Here is an 18,485-nt window from a genome sequence, read left to right as displayed (position 1 = left end):
AGCAAAAAAATTTTAGAGAGTTTTTACCAACCGCGATTATAGCGCTACGATTTTAAAGAATAAGATCTTCGAATCAAGTTCTTAAAACGCTAACTTTAGTTTGAAGAAATCTAAATAATTTGTAAATGAAATTTCCATTTGAAAGCAAGAATCCCAAATGTCCTACAAAAACTCAAATAGGAAAATCTTACAACTCACGACAATGTAAAATAGCCTTAAAACTTAACCAATTAAGACCCGCACCAACCAAGTCAAAATAAGACTAAATATGTAGTCTATACAAATTCAAGTATCCTTTTTCACTTTTCAGAAAAAACTCTACATTATGAAAAAGTGGGACATCCTATGCCATGAAATGACCTAAACATAAAATACTAACTGCACATTGAAATGTCAGAAGTTATGCTTGTTTTTATGTGGACTATGTTTAAAATTCACTTGAACCTTTCATTTACAAGTACACTTTACAGAATTATTTAAATAATAGTGATCTAATACAGTAATAACAGGTTTACTTTTAGAAAAGTAGAGAAATTACTAAAACAAAACACATTAAGCTTTTCAAAAGGAAAGATCCTGTTCTTTTAGTGTTCCAATATCTTTACGGAAAAAGTCGAATTTAACGGAAGTAAAACTGGCTGTAGGAAAAACTTTTAAAGCTGACAATCCAATCAAATAATTACAACCACTTAAGAGTGATGAATCAATTTATTACCAAAATACAATAAATACCATGGAAGGTGAAGATATCTTACACAGGTATAAACCACTTAAAAATCAAATCTGCTTATTAAAGTTTATTTTACATAGGACATGATTGAGTAAGACAGGAAAGAACATTAAGGAATCTTTCGTGATCCAGCACTAGCTCCTATAGTTTAGAAGCATTTACGGTGAACAATGGAAGGTCCGGATTCATCATACTCTTGTTTGGAAATCCACATCTGCTGGAAGGTAGACAAAGAAGCTAGGATGGATCCTCCGATCCATACGGAATACTTCCTTTCTGGTGGAGCAATGATCTTTATCTTCATGGTGCTTGGAGCTAAAGCAGTGATTTCCTTTTGCATACGATCGGCAATTCCAGGATACATTGTGGTACCACCTGTTTAAGTGCAGAAGTCTCGGGGTTAGATAGTTGACAGCAAATTTTGCTAAGTTGATACAATTAAGACTCTTCTGATACTAATTGCTTTTAGATTAAAAAATTTTAAATTTAAGAACACATTTTAAATTGTGAAAATAGTAAAATCTAATATATGTAAGAAGTTTTACCAAGTAAAGTGGCAGTAGTGGGGTAATGACCCTGGTAATTGGCACTTTTAAGAGTTTGTTCTTAAACTGACCTCTATTTTCATTACTCAAAACAATATTCACTTTCTAAAATTTTTGTATTAAAGAATGCATATTTGCATCTATTTAGTTCACCAAAAGCAAAAATATTTAAATAGATATTTTTATAAAAATATAAAAAGTTACCAAAACCATTAATAATTGCACCCAATATCCTAGTGTATGACATCTTGTGATCCAGTGATTGGCACGTGTTAAGGATAACACTAGAAAATCATTTTACTTTCTTTACATACAAATTTTATCATAAACTTAATTACTGTTAATCTAAAGCGGGTAATTCTGCATAAATTAATGTTACATCACACATTTTATGTTAAGTATTAGAGAAATAAAAATTCAGAGTTATGTGCAAAAAATATCAAGAATATTACCGTTTTATCTGTTGGTATGCAGTTCTAATTTTACAAACTATTCTTTTCTGTGGAAAAAGCAACAAAGTGAAGAAATTTACATAGAGGCCGTCTACAGTAAAAAGGAGATTAAATTGAAGCCAGAATTATGGAACACAGTGGTGCAATTAGGGGTGGGGTTATGATAACCTAAAAAGTAGCTGGCGGATTGGTTTATGTTTTAATGCAATTTCAAAAATGCATCATAAACTTGAAACAATATCTGTTTAAATTAACTACCAATTGAGATTCAGCGATACAATGTTTTGAATCAAAATGTATCTCAAGATAGTTAGCAAGAAGCTAAGGATCTTGGGATACAGCGGTTCAACTTCCAGCTTGAATTTTTTAGTATAGAGGGGCCTCTAATTCCTTTACGCTATGGCTCACAAGGAAATTAAAAGCAATTATTTAAAGTTTCTGTTGCCAATTTATATTTGTTAACAAATAAGGTATTTTTGATTCTATAAGGCTTTTAAAAGGATTTTAAATTTTCCCTCTATTCTACATTTGTGACCTAGTCCAGGTTTTTTTAATTTTAGTTACTTGTAAATGATTGAATATGAATCTTACTTTAAGGCACTTTTGTTGGAAGTGCCAATTACTAGGAGGTGTAACACTAGCTACCTTTTAAGATGAAATAATTCATATTTTTCAGTTAACAAAATTAGAAATTGTGAAAATTCGAGAAAAAAAAATTAAGTGAAATTTCCGGAAGGACATCTTACAGTGGCTGTCATTCCTTTGCATTGAATAGAAGGTAGAGTAAACAAGCAACTAATATATCTGGTTTCAAGAGAAAACAGAATTAGAACCCTGGATCTTAAGGTTTGTTCCCTTTAAATATTTTGATCATATTTAAATACTTGAAACAGCAATATAAACTACTTTAGTAGAGTTAACCTTAAAGTCAGTCTGCCACCATTTGAAATTTGATAGCTAACCAAAAGTCTAAGTTCTTGATGTCCAGAGTTACTTGGCAAGAGTACCAAAATTATGGTTACTGAATAACAAGTTTCAATAAGTTAAAAGTACTCGCGACAATTTTAGTACAACAAGATACAATTGAATACTGTTTAAGGCTTTCATGGCTGGCGTCAATATGGGGAGATAACATTTCTGGACTTATTGGCCGTGGTCTAATTGGAGTAGAAATTCCCGACATTTCGGCTTGCTTTGCTGCAGCCATCAGTGGTTTGAGTTTGGCGAGACTGTCTCACCAAAGCCCGGAAATGTTATCTCCCCATAAGATACAATTGTTTTACTGATTGATCACTAGATCCAGTTTTTCATCTTTAAATTCATAAAACTCTAAATTTAAATCCATCTTACTTTCGAGACCGAATTCAGTCGTAAAGTGTGGGAAAAAAAGTTTCCATGCATCTCGTTTAAATTACACTATTAACATCTCTAAACTCTTCACACCAGTGTTAAACTAGCAGGGTTTGATCTAGCTGAACAACGAAGTTTTGAAAAGTTAATTGAATTTTCCCAAAACATGCACATTTCTTAACTCTTAAAAATATGTTGATAAACTAAGCTCATTACATAGTCATTTGCCAATTTTTAAAATCAAATACATGTTATAAGCAGCTAGTTCTTGAAAAACTTAAGGAATAACCATACATTAATATTTTTTAAGCACTTGAAAATTTAATTTCAATTAGGTTAAAACTTTAAAAAGGCAAACTAACCATAATGACCTAATGTATTTTATTTAAAGCAAATTATATTTTATTAGAATTTAAAATAATTATTCAACTTCAAATAAATCTAATAAAAATAAGAACCAGATAATCTAGAATTTAGATGATAGTTAAGGAAAAATGATACAAGACAAAATTTTATGATATTACAATATTCAAGTATCTTGTTCACATTATTTCAAGATCAAAATAGTTCATAAAGTTTTAGAAGAGGATCTTACCAGAGAGAACAGTGTTTGCATAAAGGTCCTTACGAATGTCAACATCACATTTCATGATAGAATTGTAAGTTGTCTCATGAATACCACAGGATTCCATTCCCAAGAATGAAGGTTGGAATAGAGCTTCGGGACAACGGAATCTTTCATTACCAATTGTGATCACTTGGCCATCGGGCAATTCATAAGATTTCTCTAGTGAAGACGAAGATGCAGCTGTTGCCATTTCTTGTTCAAAATCCAAGGCAACATAGCATAATTTCTCTTTAATATCTCGCACAATTTCCCGCTCAGCTGTAAATTATTTTATAAATTAGCATATGGTATGGTTTGGTATAGAAGAAATAAAATTAAGGTTTAATCATATTTACCAGTAGTTGTGAAAGAATAACCACGTTCAGTAAGGATTTTCATTAAGTAATCTGTAAGGTCTCGTCCAGCCAAATCCAAACGTAAAATTGCATGAGGCAAAGCATAACCTTCATAAATTGGTACAGTATGTGATACACCATCACCAGAATCCAAGACAATACCTGTAGTCCTACCAGATGCATATAATGATAATACAGCCTGAAACAAACGATTCATTAATATCTGAACAATTAGTTTTAACATATAAAAAATTTAATTTATAATGATATAACACGAATGTTATGATTTAAAATTTGCTATCAAAGATTGTATTTTTTAGTTAGAATGAATAACTGAAATCTGTTTCATCTAAACTATTTTAGAACCTATTTCATAAATGGAAGCTTAGATCAGTTTTATTAAAAGGCTTATGTTAAATTAAGATTTAAGAGAATCTGGAGTATGTAAGCATAACCGATGGGATAGTTGCTTAAATTTTAGAAGTATTTTTTACTGAAAGAGCTTGCTTAAAAACATAGTCAAATTATTAAAATGGTCAAATCCTAAGTTTAATATTTAAAAAAATTACTTAAATTTGTGCTCATTCATCGTTTAACGCTTCTGCCGATGACATCCCATTCACTGTTGCTTTTCAGAAGAGTACAATATTTAATTCACATTTTTACTCTATGTATTAATAATGATATGGTTGATAGCTAGTGCAATATTTAATTTGCTTCTTGATTATAATGTGGAAACTGTTGAAGGATGCGTCAAGTTGCATCATTTATGACATCATAAAGACCATGCCTTGTTTGAAAAATTCGACATTTAAAAAAATTAAAAAATAACTGTTCGGAAAATTAAAGTATTTTCTAGGTCTTATTTTTTGTTTATTCTATCAATTTCTGTGATTAAAAGTACTTTTGACTGAAGGAAACTACCTTATTGTTAAAGATCTTTTGTTATAAAGTTTAAATTATATGTATATTCTTAGTTTAAATAGTTTTATAACTAACAAATTGTTTTTTACACATTAGCTGAAAATATAGTTTAAATATTAAAACAGAATATAATAATTTGCCCATTAGCTTACGGAGATGAGCATGTTTATTTTCTCTCGCTTGCAAATTCCATAAAGATCATGGTAAAGTTATACAACTATCTAAAATTAAGCAGGTTGCTATGGAAGTACATTAGATGCCTAAAATCAACAGAACATTAGATAATGATTTGTCTTGATCCATAATTATTCTTTCACATCGTAACCTTAGTTTAATGAATAGAAAACTAATTCTATAACAAAAATTAAATTTAAAAAACTATTTGGATTTTAAATTCTTGAAGAAACTATTGTAAAACATCTACAAAGACTTGTTCATAATGTGTCCAGCTTTGTAAATTTCAAATAAAAATTAACGATCTAGAGGAAGAAACACTAAGCTTTAATATTAATGTACACTTAAGTATATTTAGTACAGCTTATCGACATAGCATCCAATTAAGATTGAAACAAATAAAAAATGATATATGTTTTGTAATTTACCGAGTTCAGAGATGTCCAATAAGAATTGGATCTAGAATTTATTAGATTATGCTATCATAATTTTAGAAAAAGCATATTTTTAAAAAATTCTCTTAAGATTTAATATAAAATCTAGTCCATTAATAATAGACAAGAATTTAAATAAAAATTATGAATAAGTATTGCTGCTATTTTCTAATGTCTAATTTAAAACTAACGAGTTTCATTGCTAGGAAGTCCTTGTAATGCCATATCCCTCAAATTTTTATAACTAGTTAATTATTCATGCTTTAGTATAATCTAAAAAGGTTAGAGCTTCAATAAATTTTGAAGTTAATTATACAGCTTTTAATTCAAATTTTAAGTAACCTAGAATATTAAGGATAGGTATAAAATTTCAATTTCTAGTCCTGAGAGTTATAATTGAGAAAAGTAAAAAACTGAGGTAAAGTAAACTTCGTAGTTTAGAAAAGTAAAATTGAAATACTAATAAACTAAGATTTAATTTTTAAACATATAAGTATGATAAATATTTAGTTTATAATTGAATCTTAATATCTAATCCATTCTGTCCTATCATTTTAGTAATCTATTTAACTTTGGTGACATGCCGTAATAAATTTGGAGCCCCCTTTGAGATTAACAGAACTTTGATTTGTTATGTACCTTTCTAAATCTTATGTCATAGAGATCCCTTGGCAATTCCAAGGTTAGCAACACAGCAAATCTGTTAGTTTTATTTCCTCTTACATTTAAAACAAGATGGAAGAGTAGTTTCAACAAAAAACTAATTCTTTGAACGTTGTTTAGGCTAATTAGATAAACAATCAAGCTTTTAAGAGAAAAAGCTATGATTTTTTCAATGCATTTAACAACCTAAACTTCTAGAAACCTGATACTACATCCTTTCCATTAATCATTCAGCTATTTAATTTTAATTAAATCCAAATATTTTAGATCATTTTACATATTTATAAAAACTTAGTCATGATTTCTAATTTAAAAAATACTTAGATCCTTCAACCAGCTTTATAACTTTTCTTTCGAATATCATGAGCCATTAAAACATTTAGTTTTCAAATTTTGAAAATAATGTCACGTGCTAGCTAAGCTGGCAATTTGAAGTGCGTAGGCTTCCCTGTTCCAACTACACCGTAATTTAGTGTGAAGTCCGATTTCCATGGTACACACATGGCATAAGGACCCGTTCATAGGGTAGACAACGAATTCACAGCATATTCACACGAAGACAAGACAAGGAGAAGAGGGAAGGTATATCTATGTCCAAGCCTGGATTCAAACCCAGATCCTCCCCATCTTAATCAGAATGCTCAGACTACTACACAAGACTGACAGTGAATATAATATTATTAGATTATTTATAACAAAATACTCCAAGCAGGATGCTTTAAGACTAGTCTCATCTAGCTTGTAATATATATATAAATAAAACTTTATTTTTATTTAACATAAAAATTTTAGATTTCTCATTTGAAATAGAATTTAGTTTTATTTAGGAAATATAACCAAGGCGCTCAACTAAATTTAAGACGAAATCTAATAAAAAGTTATCTAAGAACTTTAAGTTTATAAAAGAATAATTAATCTAATTCATGATCCCTTAAAACTTCATAACAAAGATCGCATAACAAACTTACTTGAATTGCAACATACATAGCTGGAGTATTGAATGTTTCAAACATAATTTGTGTCATCTTTTCTCTATTAGCTTTAGGGTTCAGAGGAGCTTCAGTAAGAAGTACAGGATGTTCTTCAGGGGCCACTCTAAGTTCATTGTAGAATGTATGATGCCAAATTTTTTCCATGTCATCCCAGTTAGTTACAATACCATGCTCAATAGGATATTTAAGAGTAAGGATACCTCTTTTAGATTGTGCTTCATCACCTACATAGCTGTCTTTTTGGCCCATGCCAACCATCACACCCTATATAAAAATAGCATATATTAGCATATAAATGAAAAATATATTTTAAGTATTTTAATAACATGATTTAATTATGTATAAAAAATATTAGGTAAAATTAGTTTAATTTTATAGTCAAATGTCTGTATTTATGTAGAATCTAAATCAACCATATAGTATTTTACAGCAAGAACTTCATTTAAAAATGACACAGAAAGTCAACTTCCTTTTTTTAACTTTGAAAAAATAAATGATTTTACATAGAAATAAGCATGATTTTCTTTCTCTCTGCCTTAGGCTAAAATTTTTAAAGGCTCTCAATAGCTTATTTTAAAATTACCTCACCTATTTAATTCTTTCAATTTATCTATTTAAATCTTACAATTTTAGCCAATTTCAAAAATAATTTTAACCATTTGGAAGCCTTTAAACTTGGTCTTAAGTCACTAATATTCTACTGCAAGCTTACTTGACAATGGAGAAATAAGTCAAGACCAAGCGAAAGAAATAGTTCTTAATGCTTTGTCCAATATTTGGGTGGAAGTACTCTTAACTTTAGATATTTTAAGTAGCAATGAACCCTTGCATATGTAACTTTTTTATAATTTCTATCAATCTTTATATACTTCAAATTTTACCAACAAAGCATTACATCTAGAGGCCTAGTCTCTGCCCAATACGTAAAAATTTTACGCATGCAACGCCCACTCGTGACGTCACTTTTACGTACGCAACAAAACTCGCTAGTCTCTGCCCTTTCTTACCGGACGCAAAAGGCAGCTGCCAAAACGCGAACGTGCGGTAAATTAACGCCATGATTTTTCTGGCGTAAACCTTTCGTACGTACGTTTAAGAGTCAAAACAAAGATGGCTGCTGTATTCGCCGCGCAATGAGTTTTATGAAACTTGCTGAACTATTGGAACTTATCGAAAGAAAAGTATTGAAGAATCATCACACGCGTTGGATATTTTTGATGCAAGGTTTGTCAAACTTTATAAATAGATCAAAAGTTAAGTGATTAACGCCACAGAAGTGAAACATTGCTTTCCCTCCTGTATATAGGGTTACCAGCTAATTTGCGAGTACATTCTTCGTCACTGTTCTACAAACACAACATCATTTTTAATGCTTAGCGTTCATTTATATTTATTGATAAGAGTGAAGTAAAAGATCTTGCACCATGGCCCTACGAAATTTGCTGTTGATTTTGTTTGTACAGATTAATTATTTTCCGACAGGTAAGTGGGTCATTCCATTTTAAACCAAGCAATAAAATAAACAAAATTCTCAAGCTGATCGTTTCAGATTTTCAAGAAACTTTGCGAAATCCTACTACTCTCTGACACCTCAAATATATATAAACTTTAAAAAAAAATCTATCTTACACAATTGATCAGTAACTAATGTCTGAGTTTGTTAAACACTATTTTCCCGGCAGTGTTTTGAAAACCTAACTCAAGTTCTATGGGAGCTTCAGAGTTGCATAATAGCTCATTTTAAAGAAAACTGCATATGCCTTACTTTGATGTGTAACAACACAAATATTTCAGATAAAAATATTTTTTCACAATTTTAAATTTTGACATGTGTCTCAAAAATTCAGGGTTTTTTTTTGTAATGTATTATAATAGTTATTTTGTAATGTATGAATGCATCCCAAATGTTCAGAGTGGGCTCAGAACAGTTGCAACAAATATTGTAGGATAATTTTTACAAAAAATTGGCTTAAAAAAATCCTGACTAGTGTTATGCCGGATGTCCGAGGGAAGATAAAGATGTGTATCCTTATCTGTTTTTTCCAGATCTTAAACAAACCTTTTATATTCTTAAATTTCAACACATATTTGAATTCTAAATATAGATAGGCATGAAACACTCTTAAATTCTATGTAAGTTAAGTGTTTTCATTTTGTTAAATAAGGTATCATTTCAGAAATTAAAAAAGTTAATTTTTAAACCCCGACTCTATTAGGAAAGAGATAATAAGTTTGATATGTATATTTGTGTGTGTTTGTGGAATCGTAGCCCCCAAACAGATGAAACGATTTTGATCATTCTTTTTTACGCTCAAAAGGTGACTTGATTGAAAGTGTTTTTAGCTTAGAAAGTGTCTTTGTAACACTAATTACCCAGGGGTGTCCACTTCTTCCCCAAATGCAACAGAGAAAAATACCCCTGAAAACAACCCTCCTAAAATTTTCAATGCCATAGTCTGACCTTCCCTTGGTGGACACCTATGAATTAATGAAAATATTAATTAAAAACCAACTTAGTGTTTTTCGTAGTTTTAATAGTGAGATCTTATATGTGTTTAAATATTGGCACTAGTTGAAAGAATGAAATTTTCTGCGTTTAATATTCGTTAGGAATTCCCAAGTGGGGAGTTATAAGCTTGTTTACATAAAAGTAAATTTTGAGTACAATGTTGCACCTTTACGCTTGCGAGTAATAAGAATTTCTTTGTTGCTCCACGATTTAAAATTTATCTGCTTTCAGTTTCTAGCGTGTGATGACCCACAAGAAGTTCTCACAGATCTAGACACAAGTGATCCTTATCCGCAGATCTGAACTTTTAACTATCCGGCACATCACTATTTAACGATCCGGCACATCACTAGTTATAACTTAAGTTTTTTTTTTTTTGAGCTACAGAGCTGTACAATAGTGCATTTTAAAGATAATTTCATGATCTTTCATCTCTGATTTGCAAGTTAAATATTTTTTTTTCTATTCCAATAATTTTAAAACAGCATACTTATTAAAATTTTGTCGTAGTCCCACTCTGAAAATTTTTGGCCCTATTCACTAAAATACAGTAAAAATCATGCTCTTTTTTTACAAAATGACACTATTCTCTTTTTTTTTATTTAAAAATTTTGGGGAATTTTTTCCCGAAAAGTATTTAAATTAAAAAATTTAACTAAAGTGCATGTCTTTCTCTTCAAAGTGAGCTATAATACAGCTCTGTAGCTCTCTTAAAGCTTGAATTATAAAATTTTAAGCACTGCCAGCAAGTTAAAAAGTGCTTTTCAACAACTTTCAGAAATTAATTACTAATCAAGTATGAAAGTGTTTTTTTTTAATTATATACAGTAAAACCCCTCTAATACGGACACTAACCGGAAAAAAAATTTTATCGGCAAAAGAGGGGTGTCCGCAGGACAGAGGTTTAATAATGTTATTTTCCTTGCAATCGGAGAATAAAACATTGTCCGCATCAGAGTGTTAGGGTTCACACTGTTAGGAGGGATTTTATTGTAACATTTAAGATGTCAGAGAGTAGGGCTTCCAAAACTTTCATGAAAATCTGAGATGATCAGGTTGAGAATTTTATTTATTTATTTATAGATTTGATATGATCCATTTGCATGTCGAATAATATTAATTTTTGCAAATAAAATAAACAACAATGTTTCTAGGGCCAACCTGCAAGACCTTTTACTTCACTCCTATCAAAAAATATAAATGAATGCTGGGAATTAAAAATGATGTGTTTGCCGAATGATAAGGTAAATTAGTTGGTAATCCCATAATGATGAAGGAGCAAATGAGCTGGTAATATTGCTGATGGAAAGCAATGTTCCATTGCTGTGAGGTTAATCTGAACATTTTTGGTCAGAAAAAAAAGTTTGACAAATTTTGCATCTAAACTATTCAACACATTGTATGAGACTCCTGAAATACTTGTCCTTTGATGCATTCCAATATTTCTGCTTCTTCTTGTTGAACACTCAAAGGAGCAAATTCAGCACTCAGCAGCCATCATAGACTTTGCACATAATAGCTGTAAGCTCAGGTACACATGTATACTTCTGTAGGACCCCCTCAAGGTACAGTAGGGTCTCATTTCACAATTTTCCATGGGAGGGGGGGGCTGAAGATTTGTGCTCAATGTATTTTATATTAAGAAAACAATAAAATGCGTACACAATAATGCCAAATTTGATTGTTTCTGAAATCCAGAGGGTCCCCTTACCACCCAATTGATGGACTGGAATTCATTTTTCTTCACTATACATATCATCATTCCCATAATACGTATCACAAAATTTTACACAGTTGCGGAACCATTAAATGCAAATTTACATTAATGTTCATCGTTTCTTCAATCGGATGATTTCAAACAAATTTCTTTACTTAAGCTGCCATTTTATTATAAAAAGGAATATTAAAACATATTCTGTACAAACTGCAGTATAATTGTAATGGAATTTTAGAGGGCTCTGCCCCCTGCTCGTTTGGCTCGCCAACCCCTGGTTGCCACCTGTGGGGGCTCAAAGCCATTTGCAGCAGGTGACTATTAATGATTTTAGGGGTGTCGAGACATCCCTGGATATCCTCAGGAATGGAGGCCCCTAAATGTTTAGAGGGGTGTTAAAGAGTGGAAATGGCTTCCCCTAGTTGCCCTGTATCCAATGGTACAGATAGACACGGCCAATCCAGAGAAGATAGACACAGAAATAAATAGTTTAGACAAGGGGCCCCACCCCCCTGCTCGCTTTGCACGCCAACCCGTTTGCCATCTGCCTCAAAGATTTTATGCTTTTTAGGGTATCATGACATCCTTGGATATCCTCAAGACATAATCAGTACTGGATATCTGGCCCCTCAAGGTTTAGAGGGGTGAGACAGGGTGCAATAAATACAGAGATTAACAACCTGTATCCAAAGGTGGGGTGTGTTGGCCGAATTAGTAAGGTGTCAGACTCTTAACTCGGGGTGCCCACCTGAAAGGGGTCATGGTACAGACTGCGCCAATAGAATTTCTAAGGGGGGAAGAAAATTGAGTGGTATTTTTTTTTGGGAGGGGGGTGCTTTTGCTCTTGGGGGAGGACTCCTGCTTACTCGAAGGGTCCCAGGTCCGATGCCAGCCGGTCAAAGATCTTCCATGTTTGTTAATGGTGACTGGGGCAAGTTAAATATGTCGCAGTCAAAGTCCTTCAAAGAATTAATACCTCTGATAGTGCTAGACCAGAGATTACTTGTCTTCTGACCTGGATCAAAAAACAGCTGTCTTCAGGTCCCCATCCAACAGTTTAGAACAAAAATGGTAGGTACGGGGAATCCTAGAGTGTGATGTATTCAACAGTACCAGTATTGATTTGGCAGACATTTCCAGTTCAGAGGAGATGCGGTTAGGGACAGGCAGTCACAGAAATTAATATAATCGACTATTAGATAATCTGTTATGCAAATTGTTCTGAATTATGTTTTAATTTTCAAACTACAAATAGAAAGAAATTCACGAAAAAACATTTTAGCAATTATTTTTCTTTTCGTAATTGCATATGTAAAGCCTAATAAATACAAATTAAATTTCATTCATTGGATATTTAAAGAGAGATGGGTTTCTAAACTCCTTGGGCCTGGGCTCAGTTAGCCCCAGCTTCAGATCTACTTACCTGCAGCGCGGGGCGGCTCACTATACTAAAGGGGCCCCCGGCTTTCAGTGACGTAGAACTCCAGTAGGCAGTTAGGGGCTCTGCTAATTTTTTGCCTGGGGGGCCCAAAATTTATAGATCAGAGCCTGGTTATCCCAATCCTTGGATCAGGGCCAGACAAGGGTGTCACCATCTCAACATGGAAGGGGAGGGAAGGTCCAGGAGAGTCCCAATGCAAAGTCGTTGTGACATCCCAAAATTTTCCTTATTCGACAAATTTTTTTGCCGATTCAGCAAAATTAGGAGTTCTATTAGGCAAAATTATCTTGAAGACTTTTTTTCCTCCCAAAGATTTAAGTTCAGTGTCCTCCTGGGCCGGGCCATAATTTAGACAATTTGGGGACTGGTCTTTTAGCCCCCCCCCCCCTCCCCCCAAGATTTTGGAAGCAATGTAATTCTAAAATGATAGCAGCATTAACTCAACACCAATAATTTTTCTTTTTTAATGGACTTGGAAGAAAGATGTATATATACACTTTCAAACTCCATTGACAAATGCCCCCCCCCCCCCCCGGTGGATATGTCCATGGTGCCAGAAGTGCCTGTTTTTTATTTGAGAGTTGGCACAAAAGTATTTTAAGCCAAATTCTTAAAAAATATTATAGTGTTAAAGCTATTTTGATAATTTACAAAACAATTCAAAATAATGTTTAAAAGAATGATATTTCGCTACATTAGGAATATTATGTAATTTCATTGTCATATTGACAGATCAATTAAGAAATATTAAAAATGAATTTAATTAGAACCTTTCATTGCTTTGTTTTCTTTGCTAGTTGATATTTTAATTTTTAGGAACTTGTTACTGAATCTCCGAAAAAAATGGTAAAAACTCCAACAAAAATGCTCTTTTTTATTATCATTATGATTCTTAGGTCAAAAGGTTCTTCTATTGTGCCCCTTTTTTTCTGATTTGGGTACCCGAGTGGTGTAAGTAACAACAAGAACATTTTTTTCCATCTTTCTGTGATTGATAGCAGACGTCAGAAGGAGAATCAAAACAAAACAACTGAGGCTAGCCTCGTCTCCTGAGCGTTCTCATGTCAACGATTATAATTTTCCATTGGCTTACAGGGACAGGAAGAAAGGCGTGGTTTAATGCTTACCGTACGTTCGTTATCCCAGTGAGTATTAACGAACTTCCGGTATTTTTGGGCAGAGACTACCGCAATTACCGTACGTACGGTGAGTGCGTAAGTTGCTAGCGTCCGTTACGATGTGCTCGTGCGATGACGTCACGATTAACGTATGCTATTTACGTATGGGCAGAGACTAGACCTCCTATTTGAATCTAATGCACTAACAGATCATAAACAAGTGGACCTCTTATTCGCAAAGTAGGTAATTTGCGAGATATTTTATCTATGTCAGCTTAAGTTGCAGGCAAGTACAGACTTTTTAATAATCAGGCCTTATGAAAAAAAGTGCATCAATCAGAACTAAAGTCTAACATAGCTAATAATAGGCGACTATCTCTTTTCAAAATTTAACATAAAGTAACGAAAGAAAGATTATGGTATTGAAAAAGAGAGAATCTTGGAAAGTGTAGAATGAGACAACATGTAATTAAGTAAAACCAGGTACCTATTTCTCCTATGCAGTGACTTTTTTTAATGTTATAGAGAACATGCAGCTAGGGTTTATAGATTTAAATCACGATTTAAGAGATTCTTAAATATCAGATTAGGATTATTTTAGTTTTACAAACCTCATTGTGCAAAATATAAAATAGTAGCCGACCCACGCTAAGAATTTTTACTTGACGAAAAGAACCCAAAAACCTGGTTTAAGATTTTTTGAACAATGAAAAAAGGTTACTTTTTTATTTTTCAAGATTTGTTTTTTTAAAGTTTTTATCAAGTATTAAGAATGTTCTGGCACAAGTCCAACTATCTGAATTTTTAAAGCAACCAAATTTAGTTGGATTTTAATCGATTCAGATGACTACAGTTTGTCTGGTTCCTGTGAGTATTTATAAGGTTTGATTACAGAGGCATTAAAAAATGCTTGGCCTAAGAACTCAATATCTTAACCAGGTCTTGATAAAATATTTCAATTTTCTTTCAAAAATCTGACCTATGCTTCTATTAATAAAACTTTGGATAATCATGTCTAAATTTTAATTCGTACAATAATGTCCTGTTAGATTCCTTACAATATTCTATTTTCTCAATTTCTTTCAAAAGAAAGGTTAAGTTTGCTGACCAAACAAGTCATGTTCAAATCTAATTAGTTTTAAAAAATGTATCTTGTCTGAATATAAAAAATTTTAATATAATAAATTAAGTTGCAGTCAAGACTTTAGATCAAGGAGCACATTCAACTATTATAGAATTCGATCAAATACTATCAAGATTGTTTTACCTACGATGTAGTCCGACTGGTTTTACCCCGTCCAGAAGGAAACTTCCGAGTTTGGTCATACATAAGCCTTTAAAAGCAGGGACGTGAAAGAAAATTCGGAGCCTGCCAGAAAGTACTTTTAAGGGCTCCCTCTATAATGTTTACCCTTACATCTTTGCATATATTTCACCCCTTGTTTCGAAATTTCTGGGACCCTTCAAGTTAGGGCGTGAGCTAACAGGTGTCCTCCCCCCCCCCTGCCTGCCTAAGTAGAAAGACAAATATTACTTCAAGAACATCAGAATGTATTCAAAGGTCCTGCATGAAAAATTGAGAACCCAGCAGAATCTACATATAAGTTTTATTCCATGTATTAGCATAAATTAAATATTTTGTATATTCTAGAAGCTAAATCTAAAAAAAATCCATAGCATTCAAATTTTTTAAACCCTTGCCACAAAAGATTCAATATCAACTAATGGTGTTAAGACGAGTCTTGTGCAAGAAAAATATATTTTTAACCAGGGATAAGGTAATAGGTGCTACAACTTTGCTTATTAGTAGCCTGTCATTGAAGAGAAAAGGTCAATAGTTCCCCTTTACATATAAGAGGGTGTGGTTTGTTTGCAGGTAAAATCTGAAGGAGTATGCCCCATAGAAACTCAGGAGCAGGCACATGCTTATCAAAAAAGTAATATTCATAAAAATCTTAAAAAAAGGGGAGTAACATTTCATACATCATTAAGACACTAGTACATTTTTAAATGATAAATTATGTCAATTTCAAGCATTTCCAGAATATTACTTGATGGCGAGGCCTTCCAACAATAGATGGAAAGACTGCTCTAGGGGCGTCATCCCCAGCAAAACCAGCTTTGCACATACCAGATCCATTGTCAACGACAAGGGCGGCTACTTCGTCGTCGCACATTCTGAAAAAAAGGGCAGGAATAAAAACTTATAAATGAAATTTTTTTCAAAATAATCAAACAGGCATGAAGACTTTAAATGTCGAGAAGCTAATGAACTTTGAGTAATTTAAGCTAAAACAATCGTGAATCAGTTTATGACTCCGATTAAAGGACAAGTACTTTCAAAATTCCTGCTTTAATTGAAATATGACAACTATCAATGATCATTAATTTTAAACATATAGAAAGTTGGCAATAAAATCTAAACCTACTAATACATCAAAACACTTAATTGAAATTCAATCACTCCGAAATTATAGCAGCATTTGACACGTCAACTAGATACACGCCCAACTTAAATTAAAAAATAAAATATACGAAAGAAAATAAAGACTAAATATACTCGTTACTCAAGCTTTATAATGCAAAGTTTCTTTCTAAAACACTTTAAAGTATTGCAAGAAAATAGTTTCAAGCGTAAGACAGTTAGCCGGCTAAGTTTAAATGCCCAGAATTACAAAGCAATAAACATAAACAACATTTCCAACAACAAGACAATATTTTTAAAAGTAAACAGATAACAAGCCTATAGTTTAAATATCATAAAATAAAATTTGCGAAAAAAATTACCTGAGAAATTTTTAAAGAATTAATGAAACAACGAACTCTATAAGGAGATACGCCCCACAAAAAGAGCCGATCGCAAATGGACAACTCTGTATCAGTAATTGCAAAACGAAGACCCAAGAACTGACGTAGGGGTGATGGGTATATATATCAGAGAAATTTCGGCAAAAAGTTCAGTATATGCAAATTTTGCGAGTATATATTTTAATATTTTTAGTAATTGTTTAAAAGCTAAAAATAAACTGATGCTTTATTAACAATTAAAAATGTTAAAATTTACCGAGTTCATTCTCAAAGTAAATAACATACCTATACAAACTTGGACTTAACCCAGATGTACACTTCCATATATGGTAAACTTGAATTTCGCTATCTGTGATTGGTTCATAGGAATTTTATGAATTGGGAAGTATAATATCGTTGCCAGGTTATACAATTATACGCGAAATACTAAAAAATGTATTTTAATAAGTTTGATAAAATCAAATTATTTATGGAGCAATTAATTTCTACATCTCATCATTAAGCTCGATAAATCAAATGGAGTACCATCTACCACAGAATTTACACAAGAAAAATTTTCACGAAACCGAAACTGAAATTATTTCTCCACACGACATCGCATTTCATTTTAATGATGAAATAAATTAATAGATTATTTATATATTTTTCTTTTCCTTCCCCTTTTTTTCATTGTAACTTACTAATTTTGGTTTATCATGTACTGAATGAGTTTGCGAACGAAGACTCGATGCCCACGGCTACCCACTGCGTGCACGGAGGATGCTTATTAAATCAGTGGATCCAAAAGTCGTGTAGTCTGTCGCTAAGCAGTTTACCATTTACCATTGGCTTGTAGAATGATGAGGAAAATTTTATCTTCCCTCCAACACGCTCCAACTTCATAATGCATACGTTCGAAAAGCACGACCGGTAGCAACCGGTTGGTTAATCACGTGACGCAATGATGACAGCGGTTACTAACCGGTTGTTCACGAATCACTACTTCATCGAACGCTTTCGGTTGATCACCGGTTACTTGCGCCGACATGACGCCGACGAATAACACGCAGGTGAAAAATACATATAATTGGTCAAAAATGTCATCTGGTTCCACTAACCTATCAATCAGCTAGAGTTGCGGTCTACCGGTAGATCAACCGGTGAGGCTCATATTTTTTTCACCACAGGACATTGCCAGGCTCATAAAACGACATCGGAAGCAACCAGTTAACCGGCAGCTCTCAAGAACGCTGCGGTTAGTACCGGTTACTCTCCGGTCGACCGGTGAGATAAAAGCGGGGATGACTGGTGACGCCATCTCTCGAAGGAAAGAGAAACCATTAAAAGAGAAAATGTCGTAATAACTTTAAACTCAACTTTTGGAGAAAAAAAAAAGAGTATTTTACTTCAACTTTTGTCCCCTTTTTCATTTTAAATGTGGGGACATGTCCCCATTTTGGAGTAAACAATTCGGGAACTTTATTTGATTGTCTGCTCCAAAACTGATCTTGTAAGCTCCGGGGCGGATCAAGTTTCTGGTTCTGGAGGGTCAATTTCCGGCGGAAAGGGATCATAGTAAAAGTGTCATTTTGGGGGGAAAGTTTGTAAATTAATGGAAGGACATGGAAGGTTTGAGTTTTTTAAAACATAAAATTAAAAATGGCAGCTTTTAAGGCTTTCTTTAGTCAC

At 32.8% G+C, this 18,485-nt stretch overlaps 1 protein-coding gene across 1 annotated transcript; it reads right to left on the bottom strand.

Annotated features, from left to right (window-relative positions):
- Positions 1 to 689: 689 nt before the first annotated feature.
- LOC129227783 (actin, clone 403) lies at positions 690 to 16,954 on the bottom strand. Its single transcript, XM_054862391.1, has 6 exons — positions 16,797 to 16,954; positions 16,061 to 16,187; positions 7,204 to 7,491; positions 4,041 to 4,239; positions 3,673 to 3,963; positions 690 to 1,105 (listed from the first exon to the last, which is right to left on the bottom strand). Exons 2-6 carry the CDS (start codon positions 16,184 to 16,186, stop codon positions 879 to 881), a joined length of 1,131 nt encoding a protein of 376 aa, XP_054718366.1. The 5' UTR covers position 16,187; positions 16,797 to 16,954; the 3' UTR covers positions 690 to 878.
- Between the last annotated feature and the right edge of the window lie 1,531 nt (positions 16,955 to 18,485).

This window comes from Uloborus diversus, chromosome 8, assembly GCF_026930045.1.
Source record: "Uloborus diversus isolate 005 chromosome 8, Udiv.v.3.1, whole genome shotgun sequence".
NCBI lineage: Eukaryota > Metazoa > Arthropoda > Arachnida > Araneae > Uloboridae > Uloborus > Uloborus diversus.
The sequence above is the reverse complement of the archived record's forward strand: the minus strand, read 5'-3'. Positions and strand labels throughout refer to the sequence as shown.

Bases quoted from the DNA above. Each gene is read 5' to 3' on its own strand.
- LOC129227783 (XM_054862391.1), bottom strand. From the start codon at position 16,186: ATGTGCGACGACGAAGTAGCCGCCCTTGTCGTTGACAATGGATCTGGT. The intron at 3,964-4,040 runs GTAAATATGATT...AATAATTTACAG, and splicing joins TTATTCTTTCACAACTACTG to CTGAGCGGGAAATTGTGCGA. The intron at 1,106-3,672 runs GTAAGATCCTCT...GCACTTAAACAG, and splicing joins TGCAAACACTGTTCTCTCTG to GTGGTACCACAATGTATCCT.